At 40.9% G+C, this 18,756-nt stretch overlaps 1 protein-coding gene across 1 annotated transcript in view; it reads left to right on the top strand.

Annotated features, from left to right (window-relative positions):
- Positions 1-18,756, top strand: part of CNTNAP5 (contactin associated protein family member 5) — a 200,821-nt gene that overhangs the window by 48,107 nt on the left and 133,958 nt on the right. Inside the window, exons 4-7 of the mRNA XM_062498016.1 lie at positions 4,903-5,050; positions 11,961-12,164; positions 14,043-14,227; positions 17,851-17,994. Of these exons, the coding sequence (XP_062354000.1) occupies positions 4,903-5,050; positions 11,961-12,164; positions 14,043-14,227; positions 17,851-17,994 (681 nt within the window). The remainder of the gene's footprint in view (positions 1-4,902; positions 5,051-11,960; positions 12,165-14,042; positions 14,228-17,850; positions 17,995-18,756) is intronic.

The following is an 18,756-nucleotide window of genomic DNA, read 5'->3' as shown; positions in this document are numbered from 1 at the left end:
GGTCTGCCTGCTCATGGTGCAGGGCTGAGGATTGTGCCGATGTTGCTGCTTGCATACTCATTTTGAACCCATCCCATTACTGCCTAACAAAGTGGGAGAGCAGAGCCATTATGGGAGCCACCTTCTACAAGTCTGTAAATAAGATGCCATTTGGTGTGCAGAGAATTCATGCTGGGGGAGGCTGAGATAAAGTCCTGCATCTGATCTGATATTTTGAGTTAATCAGGCTTTCATGAGCAGACGCTTGCTTGCACCAAATTTCCACTTGTCTCTTGGTAGGTGGAGACCAGTCTAAGAGTTTGGCCAAAGGGTGATCTAAAGCTCATCAAGTCTGACTGGTATGATCTGGCATAGCTCTGAATTAATGCATGAGGTAAAGAAACAAGAACGTGTCTTCAGGGTTATCAAACTGGCATATTTCACCACAGTTGTGTGACATTTTCCTGAACTGCCCTTGAACAGCTTTTGGGTTCCCTTTGAATAGGAAAGTTGTAAAAATAGTCCAGTTAGTTGAATCATTGTTTTTCCTGAGAGACTCATCATGCAAATTCCAGGCAAAAACTGCAGTTTTGAGATTTATGCTTCTTTTCAAAATTTTCTTTTTAATTTAAACTGGAACTCCATTTCTCCTATTTCACTATAATCCATGAACTAGGTGAGCATTGGGAGGAGCACTGTATCTGCTTGTCTCATTTGCCATTCTTCCCTACATGCTGGCAGCTGCTGCCCAAGAGGCAGCACTGAGCCGGTCAGACCCTGCTCCAAACCACTGCAGTTGCTCTCCCCTCACCTTTTCATGCCAGTGGGACCTGCCTTTGCTGGCTCATAAAAAAAGCCTCATCAAGTATTACTGTGGTGCCGTGGTCTGTGTCACCACGGAGCACCGTGCAGCCAGGCATTGTGAAACAAGCTTGGGCTGAGGGGCAGCCCTGGCCAGCTGTTAACCTTGTGGCCGCTGGCACTGGGGAAAAGCTTTTGCCTTCAAGGAGCTGGTGGCAAAATTTGGCACTAATGGAGTTCTTTGATTTATAAGCCCCATAGAATGCCAGAGGCAGAATTTCCCATGTAAATCATCCGTCTGTTGTGCTTACAGGGCTTGTTAAAATACACAGATTGAAGTGCTGTTCTCTCTCCCAGAGCAACTGTGTTGCATGGGAAATGCAACTGCTTTGTTTTCTGCACTTGTTTGTCATTTTTTTCCTGGGAATTAATCCTTATCAACAACAAGTTGTAATAAAGACCATTTCTCTAGAGGACTTCTGCCATTCTCACCGACAGGTTTACTGTTAATCAATATTTGAACCTCCAGGACTGTGAAATCTGGTACTGCATCCTAGTTTCATCTTCTTTAATGGATGGATTATTTTTTTTTTGTGTCAGCTGTGGATCTTAAGTTTTCAAGTGACCGTCTGTGGCAATTGGTATCATTCAATCAATGGTCTACAGCCCACAGGTGGTCCATAAAGCATCAGAAGGTGATCTGTATAGCAGTGGGAGTTGGAAGGGAAAATCAAAGCAATCCTGAAGGTGCACACACAGTGATGCTCTGCTGGTAGCAGAACACAGGGATGTGCCAGCAGCACATAAAACCATCTTGTAGGCACAGATCAATGGGTACAGCCTTGCATGTGCATTTCTCCTCCCCAAAAGGGTCATTAGCTCTTTGCTTATTAGAGGAGATTGAGGAAAAAAAGTGCTTTAAGGGTAGTATTGGACCTCTGAATAGATTTTTTTTTTTTTAACTGGTGGGGCTCTTTCAGTGTGGGAAGGATGTTTTTACATAGTTGCCCATCAGGTTTGGAGTGACCTGGGCAGGAGGTTGAATGTGAATAATTCTGGCTCTTGCTTGAGATGTTGAGGGAAGATACCTAGCAGTATACCAGTGGGTAGGCAATGAGATCAGTTTGCAGTGGGTGTGGTAGAGGTGTGAATGTTTTCCCTGGCAAAACCACAATGATGTCCTTGATGGCACAGACAATCCCTAAAGTATGCTGGGCACCCCAGCTTGTTTCTCAGTATTAAAGTGTACTTTTTCTTTTGTCTCTTTCTTTTCACCTTTACTTTCACTCTAGTCACTGCATTTTAAGCTTTTCTTCATAACTGGGAAGACTGGAAAATCTCTATTCTCCCTTCGCTGTTTTTCCTTCTTTCTTTTTTATCTTATTAAAGGTGAGACATTTACATAATCACAGGACTCCAAGAACATGAGCCTCTGGAGCAAACAAACAGAAAACAACAGTCTCCTTTATGTGTCTTATATATCCATAAGTGTCTTACTAAAAATATGAGGACTGCCACAGCTATGACTGTGAGGCTTACTCTCTACTGACAATTTCATTATTGAAGAGAACAAGATTTTTCACTTGAAATATAAGGAAAAAAGTTTTGAAAGGCTCTCTGCTGGAATTTAAAATTGGCTTCTAAGTGGAAAGCAGTATGAGTAAGATCAGGACATATAGAAGTACTGTTTGTTCCACTCCTCAAAACATATCTGCTGTATTTGGTTAACTTTGAATTAATATCAAGAAGAATCTCCATTCCAAAGAAAAATAATGTAGCTTAATTTGTGAGAGGTTACTGTCGCATAATGCTTGGAGAAAACAAGATCTTGTACCTAAAAAGTTCAGAACCAGAGGTGTAGGAAAAGAAAAGCTTTGAGGACAACTGGAATAACCATTTCCCCCCTTTTCAGCCTGATAAGCTCCTACTAGAAATAATTTTGCATGTCTGTAATGGATTAACCCCAACCATTGCTTGAGGCCCACACAGCTGCTCACTCTTCCACCAGTGGGATGGAGGAGAGAATTGGAAGATTAAACATGAGAAAACTCATGGATTGAGATAAAGACAGTTTAATGGGTAAAGCAAAATCCACCCACACTTTTGCAAGCAGAACAAGGAGTTAATTCTCCACTTCCCATGGGCAGGGAGGTGTTCAGCCATCCCCAGCACAGCCAGGCTCTATCTATCACATGTAATGATGACTTGGGAATACAAATTCCATCACTCTGAACGTCCCCCTGTCCGTCTTCTCCCAGCTCTATGTGCTGAGCATGATGCCATATGGGATGGGATATCCCTGGAGTCAGCTGGGATCAGCTGTCCTGGCTGTGTCCCCTCCCAACTTCTTGTGCACCCCCAGTCTCCTCACTGGTGGGGTGGGGTGCAGAAGAGTCCTTGACTCTGTGCAAGCACTGCTTGGCAATAATTAAATCATCTCTCTATTATCAATGCTGTTTCCAACACAAATCCAAAACACAACCCCAAACAAACTACTGTGAAGAAAATTAACTACACTTCAGCCAAAACCAGCATATGATCACATGTTTAGAAGTGTTGGATTTTCAAGGAGGTAACTGGGATTGTGAGAGATCATTTCAGTAAAGTTGTTCATCTTCAAAGGCAGGCAATAACAGCAATGAAATGCAAAGAATGTTTTAGGAAGGGAGATATATGTGGTCTTCTGCATTCCTGACTGGGTGGAAAATAAGGCTTACTGTGTATAGAGGAGAATTTCACTTACCGTTTTTAAGGTGAAATGAAATAAACATGCTATAGTTTCAAAGGACTGTGCCTTAGAAATATTCCAGAATATTGTTTATTTAATATAGTTCTAATAAAGCAATTGAACACTGACTTTAGTAAAACAAAAATACACTGCATTTGAGGTTTTACAGCATCTATAATGACATCTGGAAAAAAGTTGGAATGCTTGCGTTTGAGGAAAAGAAATTGAGTGGAGATGAACTCCTAATCTCCTTAAGATACCATTCAACCAGACTGTGGCAGACTGTGGTTGAATGAACTATAGGTCTGCTTTAATGGGCTTATTCCAATTTTGTGTACAATTGCATTGTTTAGGTGAATGGTGCCAATTTTTGAACTGCAGAAGCATTTTAAACTGGCACAACTTTTTCTGATGAAATTTTATGCTTACAAAATGCAGGACCTCTTTTACAAATATGGCTTTCCTGTGAGATTGTTTTTGTGTGCTCTCTCTTTGGTTTTCATGTTTTACAAAACTCTTAGCTTTAAATTTCAATCCTAGCTGAATTGCTCAAATGTTCTGAGGATTGCAGGAAGTCTGTGATATTCCTGGGACAATATTACAGATAAGGGTGTAAAGATGAATTGAAAATGCTTCAGGCAAGAATACAGCCTTGATGTTTTTTGAAGGTTTGTCTTTGAAATCCCTCGGTCATTCTTCATCCATGAGAGAATTTCCTCTTGTTAAGTTATAATTCTGACTAGGGCCATTAATTTTGGCTTGCTTTGCGGGCAATTAATTAAATAGGTAACAAATTAAATTAAATTATTTTTACTGTTTGCATGCTTTAACTCTCTCGGGTGCAAACACAGTCAAAATGTTTATTCTCCTGTGTGCTTACTCAGGCTTTTATCTCTTCCTGTTCCTTGCCTGAGTTTTCTGTTGGGTATCTGGAAGCACACTGTCCTGTTCTTCTTCCCAGACTGAAGAACTTCAGTGGCTTATGTCTATTATTTAGTACTTCCATGAGTGCACCAAAGGCTAAATCAAAGGCTTCACTGTGCTGATGGGACTCTGACTATTTTAGGGGATGATGGAGTATTATAGTGCACAGGAATAGCCTAGGTTTGGAGAAATTGTGCAGCGTCTTCATTATTGTCCCCATCTACAACCTGCTTTTGTAACTGTATACATCCCCCACTCTGCTGAGGTGCTCTGTGCACTGCCATCTTCCTTGTTTCCTTTCCTAAGAGATGCAGCACTTAGAGGAAAACTTGACAATCCATTTAAATAATTTTAAGTAATTTTTGAGACTTAAGAATCATGAAGAAGGGTGGCAGTTCACAGCCTTTGTTCACAGTGCTGCATTCAACTCCTGCTGCTTAATGTCTCACCAAGGCTCTTTGTCCTTTCAGGCCTTCACAGGGAACAGCAATGCTGACAGTGTGGTTCACCACAAACTGCTGCACTCCATGAAAGCTCGATTCTTGCGCTTCATCCCTCTGAAGTGGAATGTTGGTGGGCGGATAGGACTGAGAGTTGAGGTCTTCGGCTGCTCTTACAGTAAGTGGCTGCATCTTAACCCACATTTTATCAAAGAGCTTTTACTTGGTGCTGGCGGTGCTGTGGAAAGAGTGCAGTAAAAGTTGTATGAGCTAAAATGTAACATGAAATACATTGCCATTGTTTATTTTTTCAGTAGTTGTTCTTGCCTTTCTGCCCAGGGATGTGCTGCCCATCTCGCTCAGCTGGTGAAACCTCCTCAGGGCTGAGACCACTGCAGAGCAATTTGCTGCTTCTGGGAGTGCCAGGCAGTCAGATGCTGCAAAACCTCCTGCCCACTGGAGGTCACAAAGCTAATTGGGATCCTTATTGGGCTATATTTGCCTAAACAGTTCATTTCTGAGTTTAAGGCAAGCTACCTCTTTGCTAAGTGCTGCGGATTTTGCAGCTCTGGTTGTATTGGAGGCTGATGACTTCATAGCTTCAATGTGTAGAGAACCTGTCTCCTGATTTAATTGCTTTTACATGATAGCTTTCTTGGGCCACTCTTAACATGTGATGGTCTTTGAAGATATGGTCTGTAGTGTTTTTGGCTTTGGAGCAGCCTGCAAAAGTTTCTGACTTGGTATGTTTTAGTGGCAAATCTTGTAGTGCTGCAGATGTGTGACCTATGACCATGGCAGACTGTGAATGAAAGGCAAAAGGAGTGATGCTGCTCTGTTGCAGAAAATGGAAGTCCACTCATGAGGAAATGCAAGTCCAGTGTTTGTTTCTCAGGTGACTTTGTGTTCATTTTTGTGACTTGAGATGCTGCTGGAAATGGGGGAGATTTTGTTGTGCAATGTTCAGGGGATTAACAGCATTTTACTGATAAATTTGGTGTGGTGTGGCACAAGTGACCATCATGTGACACCACTGTACTGGTACATCTCCCCATTTTGCTTAGGTTCTTATCTGTTCCTCCCAAGCACAGATAATGGGCTGTAATAGAATAAGCATACAAACTGTCTGAGAGACAACCTAAATTCATCTAAGCTAAATGAAAGAAGTTTATTAAACTTTTTGATTCACATGTTCCCACTGAACAAAGACACAACTCCAGGACTCTCTGGGGCCTTGTCACTGCACATGGATCTTAGGACTGCTTCACGTGGTTTCACAGGAAGATTCTTATGGTCCCTATGTAGGTCTATCACATCCATTCAGCTTCTTCTAGATGCTGTTTCTCCACCTGTACGGGCACTCAGACTGATCTACAACAGCCTGGTCTGGATGCAGTCATTAGGGTGAGAGACCTTTTCCAGGTATATTAGTGAACATGTAAACTGAAATCTGAAATTCAAAATCAACTGCCCTTGGTGGCATAATTCTGAAACAGGCAGGTAACCTGTTTTCAAGAACTTTTTTCTATTAATGATGCCCAGACCTCTGAAGTGAAGAGTACAGTCCAAGCAGTTGTGTAACAAAAAGAACTTGAACTCTGGGAAGATTAAAACTTTTGTGGCTGATTTTTCTTTTCTTGGTGCTTGTCCATGTGGTGTACTATGTGAGCACTACTTTCATGTCAGACTGTGGTTGTATTTTCTATGATAGGAAGAAGATTTCACAGTCATTGGCAGGCTGAGTTGCCTTGTGTTTTCATCTAAGCCTTCATCTTTGTCCTGTACCCTGCAGTTGCAGGAAATAAAAGTGCTTGTGTGGAATTAAGGTATGAGATTAAAGCGAGCCAGAAAAGAAATAAAGGGATTCATAAAACTTTTACAGGGTGTTGAAATATTAATTCCATTTATATAAATGTGCCATTCACATTTCTCTCTGGCAGATTGCATATGCCAAGCAATACCTGTCTACAAGTTGTGCTTACATAGTTTCGCTGACTTGGCTACTCCTAACCCAGACACACCAGCACTGTACAAAAGATGTTTGATCATTTATAAAATGTCATCTTTAGTGGTATACTGACAGAATATCTGCTGCAGATCCTGGGCTGGTGTACAACTACATAACTGCATTTTGTAAAGTTGATAGCAGACAGACTCATCCACCATGTTCAGTTATAGTGCAAGAAATACTAATAATCTGGGGGAAAAAAAATAAAAATTACATAGCTTAAGTTTCTAGAGGCAGGCTGTTGAATAAGCCAGGAAAGAAACTGAACTAGAACAAGTATATTGAATGTGCACCATCTTCATACGTGTGTCTGTTATGTATATGAAGGAAGGGATGTGATGGTGAGAGTACAGACAGCATCAACTGATGCAAATCCATCTGTAAGAACCACCTATGGCTTCCCTGCTGCCCTTTTGGGAATGTGGCAGTCTTGTGGCAGCAGAAGGCTCTGTTATCTCATTTTTGGCATCTTATGACTCTCCTATGTAGTATTCTCTGCTCAAGAGGTCCCAGGAACACAATCCTGTGCTAACTTCTGCAAGTGCAGCTTTCAGTGATGACTGTTTAGTAGGGGGCACGTGGAAGGCATCAGTCTTGTAGGTCACCTGCCAGGTGACACTCTGCCAGGACACAGCAACAAAACACTGCTCAGGAATCTTGCTGTGTGCATTGGATGCCAAAGTGGGTATCTTAGCCTGTGGTGGTACTGTGCTGCTGAATGGCACTTGCTGTTGTTTATTGCTTCTGCTGGAAACAATTTACTATGAATTTATTTCTCAAGTCTCCCTGTCAAACAAAAGGGCTTTCATTTTTTTGTCTTTTTTTTTTTTGTTTGTTTTCCTTCTTCCCTTTTTCTTTTTACCTTCTATTTGGCTGCCAGTTGACATTGTTTCTTTGGAAAAATAAAAACATATTTTGAACAGAAAGGCTGTTTCAGGTTGAGTGTACCTGGTCCTATCCTATACAGATCAAAGTTCTTATTTATAAGAGGCCATCACATAAGCTGTAATTCACAGATAGTCTGCTAATTGTTTACTTTCTTCAGAAAGTGTGTATTTAAATGAAAATTTATTACATTTATTTGAAATTCCAGTAAAGATCTCATCTGGTATCTTCAAAATAGGTACTGCAATAAGAAGGAGATGATGATCTGAAAACATACATTGTTTCCTGTTCAGAAAAGGATTAATGATGAGTTCTATGGAAAGTTCCATGCAGAAATATGTGTAAGCCCGTGCTGTCCCTTTGCAGCAGTGGCTCCAGCAGTGAATTTGTAATAGATAAGCAGAGCTGCAGCAGAGGACATGCTCAGACAAATGGCAAACCAATTGCTTTTGATGCTGAAGGTGGCAAGGGGTGACAAGTGTATCTTTATACTTGGGAAAAGTCTTGTTAGCTTAGCACAAGAAAAAAGAAAATTGCTGACACAATTGCTTTTATAGGATAAGATTTATAGCTGCGTTGAAGATGCTGATCATATTCTTTAACTGGTTAACAGCCCAAGGTGCATCAGCAGAACTGGGAGTATGTGCAGTTAACAGACTGGGATACCACAGGAGAAACAATGATAGGGTGTGAGACAGGGTGTCTTCTGAGAGCAGAATTCTTCATTTGCAGTTCTGGACTCTGATTTCTCATATTTTTCTGCCATTGCTTTGGGGAATATGATCTGATATTGTGCTTTTCTATTAAATGAAATTTTTTACTGGATTATTTTTCTGTCTCTTTTTCTTTTTTTTTCTTATTTTCCTTCACCTTTCTTCATCCTCTCTTTTGTCTTCCTATGCAATAGAAAAAGAACTCATTGCAGAGAACTGCTTAATGTCTGATAGTCATTGACCAATAGTGTTTGTAATCAAATGCACAAGACAAATACCCAAATGATTGCTTACACAAATGAAGCAGAGATTTGTGATAGGGTTAAAGCTGCATGGCAGAACAGTCACCTCTGAAGTAGTCATCCACATTCATCCCTTGGGTTGTGTGTCTGAGAGGGAAGTGGGCATGGCTTTAGGGTCATTCAAGCCAGTAAGCTGTGACTGGCCAGGGGACACATCTGTTCAGAGCAGGAGTTTTCCTCTTCTCTTCTGCCAACAGTTAAAGATTCTGTTAATTGTGCAAGCACAAGACTGCAAGTTCCTGTCTCACATGGCAACATGTTCCTAGAGTTATTCCTGGTTTAGAATATCTTTGCTAAGTGTTCACTTTTCCCAAAGTCACTAGGAGGAAGGAGTGTCTTAAGTATGGCTCTGTATCCTCTCTGCTGCTGGGAGCAGATTGCTGCACGAGTAAACTCTGTGCTCTCATACTGCTGCCAGCCTGTCAACAGCCTTGTTGATGAAGACAATGTAGAAAAGAGCCCAGAATGAATAAAGTCTGTCTTCAGGGAGCCTAAGAACACCAGCAGGCAGTGCAGGATGAAATCACATGTTGTGTTTTAGTCTGTTATTACTACAGATTGTCTGAGACTTGAAACATTTTGGATCCTCGTTCTATTGCTGCAAGAGGGTTATGGACATACATGGACTGAATAAACACTAAGCAGGTTTTCTGAAGTAGCTGTTTTTAACAGGAACCAATGATTTGTTGTCATGCAAACTGCCACTAGTGACTTTTGGCTGCCAGTGTTAGCATTTATTTGACATATTCCCATTTAATTCAGGGCTATTTATTGGCCAATGTGCTCACAACTGATAATTAGTGGAGCAGAGCTTTTCAGAAACAGGTTTTCCTTTGTGATATAGTCTGTAAATGTCAGTAGGAGAGCTCTTCAAGAAGTCATGTTATGCTGTGGCTTAGTGCAGAGTTAAGAACTGAAGGGTGAATTTAGACTGGCTGGAGCCTTGGATCTTAGAAAAAAGATTTAAAATGGGCTGCTTTTGCAGCATCATTGAATCAGTGCACCCTTGCTCTTGCAGTACCTTTGGTTTTAAGGGCTAGGAGGAAAATCAACTTTAGTTGCAAAATGCTCTGGAAATCAAACACTGTATATTCTTTATAAGCTATCTCCTAATTCCTGCCTGTGTTGAAATGAAACCATTTTTATAAGACATTTGTGATATACCTTAACCAAATTGTAGTATTTAACATAGTTAGGGGAAATTCACAAGAACTAAACTAACAATTAAATTCCCCTTATAGAAACTGGTAGTCAAGGTGTCAATAGAGAGAAGTCAGCAATGCTGAAGGAGCTGTTTCTAATTCACCTATTGTAATAATACATAATTTAGAATTTAAAAACAGATGGCAGGAATACTTTTGTATTTGTGATAATTCCTAAACTAGCACCTGTTCTGTAAATGTTGGGAAATGGAATGTGAAAGTTCTGACATCACAGATAAGAAGTTGCTCTTAGTTTTTTTCCGGAGTGAATTTTCCCAGGACTGAGTTTCTTTGTAGTTTTAGTCTCATAAAAAAACCAAAAACAAACAAACAAAAAGACCCTCAACAACAACAAAAATAACCACACTTGCCTTCTGATTTGGAATGAAGTTGGCTATGGAGTTGCAGAATTTTGCATCAAATTTAAATGTTGTGCTCCCTGCAAGTTTGTAAGTGTGCCATCAAACTTCTGTACAAACTGTCATACTGACGGACAGAAATTTTCATGGTAGTTTCTATGGTAACAAATCATTAACAGCTGTTTTATTTTCTGAGCTTTTAATAGTTTTAAATTGCAGCCCTCTTTAAATTTTTCACACACATATGCACCCACACACAAAAGTTAAAACTCTCCTTCCCCCCAGCTCTTATTATTTTTGGTTTTTAAAAAGGAGCAGATGAAACTAGTGTTAATGCTTAAAAGGATAACAGAACTCTCAATGGAGTTTAGGTGACTTAAATTACTGACTTGAATCACAATACAGTTGCTGACTGGAAGTCCTGATCATACGAACCTCTGAGTTATTTTTCAGAAGAAAATAGAAAGCTGGTAGCTTTGGTTTATCATTGAAATGTATGGTTTGCAAACAAAGACATCTACAATCTTTCTTCTTGGGCACTAGGAAGGTGTTACTTGGCTTTGTGCATATGCCTCAATAGTTATGTAGTTTAGTAGCTACTCTGTTCAGATTCTTCATAGTCTGGTATTCTTAATTTTTTTTTTTCTTAACAACAGGAAATACCAATTGACAAAAATTGATGGTTTATACAAAAATATTGTATCAAATTGCAGTTAGATAGAAATTGGATTTGAAGCACGTCAGTCAGATGTTTGTGTGCAATGGTTAAAAGTATTTAAAGCTACCTGAAATATTCTGGTTATAGATACATTTAAAATTTCTTTTAAAAATATGTTTTGCTTAAAATACCAGTTTATAAAGCAAAGAGAGTGCTGCAGGCTGCTGCTGCCAAAGAAAATATTAATTGCAATTGAGGAACAGAAAGCCTGTTTCCTACTAGAATGATTGGGATTTTAGAGGCTGGCTGAAGGGGAAAATGTTTTTAATAGGATTTTCAAAGGTGCATAATCAGTTTAGATGCCCAGTTCCCGTGAAATCTCCTCAAAAGCTTTTTGATTTGATATTTTGCTACTCCTGCCAGCCTAGTCAATTTGCATGCAGAAACATGGCTGATAAATGCCCATCAAAAGCAAGCAGCCAGCCCTCGGAGGCTGAGGGGATCCTTATTTGAATGCAAGGGTGATGCAGGCATGGTTAACATGTAGGAACAGCTCAACAGGCTCTTGTGAAGCTACAAAAGTGGAGTGAGTACTGAAGTGTTCAAAGTAATGAATAACATCATGACTGCATTTGAGATGAACAGCGAATATGGCAAGGGATGTTCTGGAGATCTGAATATAATAGAAGCACCTGTTCTATTCTCGAAAGTTAAATGAGAGAGAAGTGTTGTATGAGGAAGGCTAGTGCAGAGGAGTTCTGGTTTTATCCTCATGTTCCCTTTCTCCAGCAGAGGGAGAAGTTTGGAAATAGATAAAATGTGGTTGCCTAAATGACCTCTACAACCTGTACACTCAGGATAATGCCTGACTCCAAATTGTATTTTAAAAGATCCTGAAAAAAATACAGTCCCTCTTTTGATGCTGCCCCTCCCTGCCATTTTGCCATTTTCTTTCTTCCAGAGTCAGATATTGCAGACTTTGATGGCAGAAGTTCACTTCTCTACAGGTTCAATCAGAAGCTTATGAGCACATTCAAAGATGTAGTTTCCTTGAAGTTCAAGAGCATGCAGGGGGACGGAGTCTTGTTCCATGGAGAAGGACAGCGTGGAGACTACATAACCTTGGAACTGCAGAAAGGGAAACTCTCCTTGCACCTCAACCTGGGTAAGGGTAATTAGGATTACTGTTCTGCATATAAATCTATTATTTATATTGGACTGTATCTGCAAACTCTTCAACAAAACATTGTGTGTGCTGATGTCATGCTGGACGTGGTAGCTGAGCCGAGAAGAGACCTTGGCTTCTCCAACTGGCTAGTTCTGTTCTTCACATACATTTTTTCTTTTCCTTTTACATTTGGGTTTTTGGTATTGCTTTTAAGGACAGGATTCTTGGGGAGTGCTCTTTGGACTGCAGAACAGGTTTATTTTTGGGTTGTGTCTAATTTTTTTACATTCACTAAGTGATTCAGAGCTGAGCTGAGAATACTGAATTTCAATGTTAACATTTTGGTCAAAACATTGTGCTCACTGCTGTGTGTTTCCTTCTTGAAAACTGTGAATATTCCTGCTTCAATATATGTAAGGCTAACACTGTGCAATCATATTGGATCAGAGCATCAGAAGAAAGGCTGGCTTAATTTCTTTATGTAGAAGGATGTTTCTTTTCTTTCCTGATGAAGATACTGAAGCCTTTGATAATGGTAGGAGCTACTGCAGTAGGGGTGATCATATCCACTGTCCCAGCCTTACTGCAAGATCTTCACTGGCTTCATCTGTGGGTGTCCCATGGTACTGGCCTCAGCAGTCTCTGCTGACTCATGCTTCTCATACTGAGGGATTTGAGTTGGGTATTTTCCCCCTTGTGCTTAATTATGTTTGTTTTAAAAATCAGTAATTAATTTACACAGCTGTTGGATTTCATTTTTACATAAGCTCATTAATTGTTGAGTCCCCAAGTTGTGTTTTCTTTCGTTCTTTTTCTGCAAAGATTGGAAATGATAATGCATAATTTTATGATTTGGGATTTGAATGTTACTTGAACCAAAAACTACATCCCAAAGCTCTGAATGGAGGAATATACCACACTGAATTGTCCTCTTACACAGTGTTTTGTGCTAGGATTACAATATAGTACAAATAATAATATTAGGTAACTTCTTCCAGAGGAGATACTGTTGTGCATGTCTATTCTGAGATGAGCTGGGGTTTTTTTCTTCAGCTCTAGCCCCAAGTGTACAAAATTTTAGCCATTTCAGGTCCTCTTTTTGCATTCGTATGTCATGGGCAAGGGTTTTGATGACTTCTCTTGAATCTGCTTGCATCTTGCTTGCATCAGTTTTGGAGCATGTGTTGTTCTCTGCATTCTGCGGGAATGTAAAACAGGATACACACTCCCTTCCAGGGAGAGGCTCTGAAGTGTGCAGACATGTAGCCAGCTGGAAAACGAAGAGTTCTTGAAATTAACAGGTTAGGGCCTAAGTATTTTTATGGCTTGTGATCTGTACTTTTGAAGAGCTAGGCCAGGTTTAAGAATTTTTATGAGATGACAAAATACTCTTATTGCTTCACTGACTTGTGCCTTTTTGCCTGTGAAAATGGACAGGTACAATTTTCTTGTTAAAATGCAGAAAGCACAGAGTTGACAGTGAAGTGTCATTGTTAATGTGATTAGAAAGAAGATTTTGGTTCTACTCAAAGGAAGCTCTTAAGCCACCAGAAGCAAAACGGCCTGGCAGAACCAAGGGTACAAACAAAGTAGTAATGCCCTCTCTGCTGCAATGTGTGGGTGCAGCATCAATAACACCTGTTGTTCATCATCACAAGGATTTCACAGGGGAAAACGTGAGTTAAGGGGGGGATATACACACATATATGTGAACAAGAGACCCAAGGAATCTAAGGCAGTCTTTGAAAAGGATCTGTTTCCAAGAGCTCTGCCTTGCATCATGGAGCTCTGCTCTGTGCTTCCCTTGAGTCCCCATGCTCCAGTTAAGAGTCTGGAGGTAACTCTAGTGTCTTCTGCTTCTCTGTGCCACTCCAGGGGACTCCAACCTGCACTTCAGCAACAGCCACACGTCTGTCACCCTGGGAAGCCTCCTGGATGACCAGCACTGGCACTCGGTTCTCATAGAACGCTTCAACAAGCAAGTGAACTTCACAGTGGACAAGCACACCCAGCACTTCCGAACTAAGGGGGATTCAGATCACTTGGATATTGATTATGAGGTGTGTAAAGCCCTTTAGGTTATAACCTGTGAGTTGAGGTATGAATTGCTATAAAATGGATATGATGGAAAGCAACCATCCTATAAGCTGTTTCCTTCCAGCAAAGATCATTATTTGATATTTCCTTCCTAGAGAGCTCCTGTCATACATTACCAGTATAAACTATGTCAGTGTAACTCCATATGTGCCAGCATCAGAAAGTGGCCAATCTCTGTGCAAATATGCATTGTGTTATGTTTACACTTCAAAGTATGGCAGACTTTGAATAAGTGAGAAGTCATAGCCTGGTTTCTAGTCAAATGTTCAGGGAGCAGCTGTGTTATCATTGCCAATATGATTTTAATGGCATCACTCTGCACCATCCTTGCGTTGAATTGAGCATGACTTTGGGAATATTCCAGCCCTGAGTCGTCCGTCTGTCTGGATGTGACTTTCTTGAATTAAGCTCTCCACATAGAGATGGACAAGTGAAAATTATTGTATTCCCACTAGGAATGGAAGTCCTCCAGAAAACAAGGAAGTTTTAGCGAGGTGGGTGTCTGTCTCTTCTCCCAGGTAGAAAATGACAGGATGAGAGGAAATGGCCTCAAGTTGTGGCAGAGGAAGTTTAGATTGGATAGCAGGAAAATCTTCCTTACTGATAGTGTGGTCACACATTGAAATAGGCTGCCCAAGGAAGAGGTGGAATTCACTGGGAGTGTTCCAAAGGTACATGGAAGTGGCACTTGGGGATATGGTCTAGTCATGAACATGATGCTGCTGGGTTGGGCTCAATCTTAGAGGTTGTTTTCAAACGTAATAGTTCTGTGATTCTATGATTCTCACAACCACCAGCTCTGATCCAGGTCCCTTCACATCTGAGCATGTTGCAGAGCATGCTGATCTAGGGAGCCAGAGCAGCTCAGCAGGGAAGACCTGAACAGAGGAAACATCCTGCCTAACCATAATCCTGAGCCTGGTGTCTCCTCCAGTGTGATGAGACCAAGGTGTGGCAGAGTGCAATTTATATCACCCTATCAGTGCTTATGGATGATAGTTGTTAAAAAAGCACCTTAAAACCCTTGTTATGAAACATTAAAAAATATATCATCATATCTGTATGGAAGGCAGTTCCTCATCTCGCCATCAACGCACACCTGCGTGCAAATTACCCGTGTTCCGTTTTATTCCCTGTGCTCCTCTGCCAAGTCTCCCTTGCCCACGAGGCTCAGGGTCATGCTTGCACAGAGCCATCACCCTGTCTGGATGTGTTGAGCTGGCACGGTTCACTGCTTCAGAGACCACAAGTTTCCCCTTTGCACTTGGAATTCATTTCTCTGGAAAGGATCATTTTCCAACACACCCAAGGGAAAAAAAGCAGACGGCTCAGCAGTGGCAGGTGCCTGCCCTCTGCTCCTCTCATCTTCCAGATGAAATTACTTTCTTTGCATTACACAAAGCAGGGTGGAGAGAGTGGTACCTGTCCCCTGGTGCTGCTCTACCAAATCATGAGCACATTTAGTAGGGACAGCACTTGGAGCAGTGGGATCCTTCAACAGCCTTAGATTGAACTATTAGGGGCCAAAACTGTAACTGCTTTTAAGATGGAGTTGAGAAAAGCCAAATAATTGAGTCATCAGTTTTTCTAATTTTTCTAATTTCAAAATAATAAAATTTCTTACCTCTTGCTTGATGCCAGTTAGGGGAAACGCAGGCTTCAATCTAATTTGCAGAACATTTTTCCAAATGTTCTAAAATAGGGAACATGCTAGAAAAGATCTTCAGGTGTTGTAAATCAGCATCACCAACCACTGTGGCACTCAGACCTTGTCCCCTGAGCTTAGTTTTTCACAGCGTGTGTTTTTCCTCCATTTGCACTGAGACAGTCTTTTCAGTCAAACGTTGCAGCAATGCAGTGTACTGAAAGTTTATCTCGGCACACTTTAGGGATTAAAGGCCTTAGTGAGGGTAATAAAATCATTACTTTTGTAATTAAAATTATTACCGATCACATAGGAAACTGTTTTCGTAATAATACATTGGTGTAATTGATATTGATTTTTCTTCTGATTTTGAAACCCCAGTACAGAGTCCCAGAGCAGGAGACTTGGAGAATAGAACATGAAAGAAGGAAAGTCTGGTGTTTTAGAAAGAACTAATGATTCTCATTGGGGAAAAAAACAAACAAACAAAAACACTGCTACCTGATAAGCCCTCATGTCAATAACAAACCTGCAAGTGACGTAAAGTAGCAGTCTGTTCGCTCTTGATTTCTCTGAAGTGATCAATTAAAACAATTGAGGTGCAAGTTCATTAAGAACTTGTTTTCAAGTAAGTGTTTTCAGGGTTACCCGGGGAGGTTTCATTTGCTTACGTATCCTAGCTTGTTAGGTGAAGTGGGAGGAAAAATAACCCCCAAATTGCCCTTTATTTTTGTAATAATAAACTGAGTAAGGCTTTGGGAACTGTGACAGAGGAAAAGGGCTAAGCACATTTCAGCAGCAGTCAGCATATAAACAGTGCCACACGGCAGTGCGTGCTCTTGCTGCAGGGGATGCAGCAGGATTGCAGCACAGGTCCTGATCAAATGTGGTGGCTGCAGGATGCCCACCTGCATTGTATCACTCACAGTGCTGCTAGCCGTGATGGGAAAATGAGTAAAACTTTAGTGGTACCACCAGTATTGCCTTGCCAGAAAGGTCAGTAAAGTTAATTAGAAATGAGCTGTGACATTTGGAAAATGAAGGTAGGATTATCAGAATAATTTGGGGTTGTGGGGGTTATTTTTATTCTTTTTGCTCTCTCTCTTTCTTTTCTTCAGAATTTTCACAATTATGCTGTATTTGGGCAGCTTTATTTTCTTAGGTTCTTTGTCCTCCTGAGGCTTTCAGCTCTCCAGTTGAGTGAGGAGCTGTAACCTGCACAGTGTTAACATCTGCCAGTACTTAGACAACCAGCAGAAGTTTTGTGCAAATGTGTTGCCTGCAGAACTTCTCTATTACAGAGCTCAGTCCCAATTGCCACATGTGGCTGTTGTAGAGACCAAAGCACAGTGAAATTGCAAGGAGCAAATGGGGTATTTGTGTATGTGATAGTACCTCCCTCTGTCTGAAACCAGAACTGCTCAGACAAGTGCCTGGTGGAGAGGAGTGACTGCAGCTCCCAGGCAAACCCAGAGCTCTGAGGGCAGGGAGACTTTATTCCCCCATCACTCAGAGGTTCCTGAGCACTGTGGGCTGCAGCCTCTGGGCCAGTGGGGCTGTGGGTTGCACACCCTGGGAATGTTTCCTTGCGTGGGTGTCCCTGGGAGGGGAGCTGGTGGCACTAGGTTGGTGTGCCAAGGCACTTCAGAGCTGCTCCTGAAGCGGTGAGCTCTCTGTGCCAGAAGTGTTTCTCCAGCAGGAGGAATGCCATGGAGGCTGTAATTTCCACTGAGAGGTGGCCAGGCCCTGCCTCGTGCTCCCAGTGATGATGTTGGTGGGAATTGGTCCTTAAATAATACCCCAAGTGGGTGTATGGAGTGGGGCTCTGCTCTCTTGCTTTTGGGATGATAATACAATGTAACATAATATATATGTGCACATATATATGTGTATATATATGTATAATATTATAAATAATGCTGTTCTTATTCTTTCCAAAAGCTCAGTTTCGGAGGGATTCCTGTCCCGGGCAAGCCAGGAACCTTTCAGAGGAAAAATTTCCATGGGTGCATTGAGAACCTTTATTACAACGGAGTCAATATAATTGACCTGGCCAAAAGACGCAAACCTCAGATCTATACTGTGGTAAGAGGCAGTACCTTGTGCTTTCCTTCTCTGCTTCCATGCTTTTTGTGCTCTCTTGGTGCTGCTGGCTGCATTGAATGAGCAGAGTTCAGATTTGGATAGCTGTGGGGATAATTAGCTTGTTAAAATGATATTGCTGAGGTTAACACCAGCCAGCATTGGCTCCTGTGGTGAGAGTTATTGAGAGACACATGTGGAAACCAATGCATTTCTCTGATTTTTTTCTGGTGTATTAGAATTTGCTTGGGGAAACATCTTAATTATCTTTTTTCAAGATAAAAATGTGTATATTTAATGACATGATAGAAGTCATAGTGATTTTTTTTTTCCTGGTTAACTCAGATAAAATCTTATTTTCTGAACCATTCTCTGTCACCGTTGGGAAGTACAGCACTAGCAAAATTCTACTTTGATACTTCAGTTCATATTATAGAGGAGAAAAAATATTCCTGTTATCACTGGAAATAGTCTCCTTTGTGCTGCTCCTTATAGTCAGTGTATTGGCAGTTCTGAGAACCATTGACTTTGTACTGCTGTCTCTAATGTAGAAGGGTAGAGGCAAAGCAAGAGGAGCTACAGTCTTATCCAGTTTGATAACATAAACCATAAATATAACTTAACACGTAATAATGTCCAAAATTGCAGATATATTTGAATTTATCACAAAAATAACAAACATTCTATTTTGCAAGAAGAATGAACTACATTCCCGTGAAGCCTTGACAAACTGTATAACTCAACTCTGTTCAGCTTTTGCCTCAC

The sequence above is a fragment of the Cinclus cinclus genome, chromosome 9 (assembly GCF_963662255.1).
Source record: "Cinclus cinclus chromosome 9, bCinCin1.1, whole genome shotgun sequence".
Taxonomy (NCBI): domain Eukaryota; kingdom Metazoa; phylum Chordata; class Aves; order Passeriformes; family Cinclidae; genus Cinclus; species Cinclus cinclus.
Note: the sequence above shows the minus strand (reverse complement) of the source record. Positions and strands in the feature narration are given on the sequence as shown.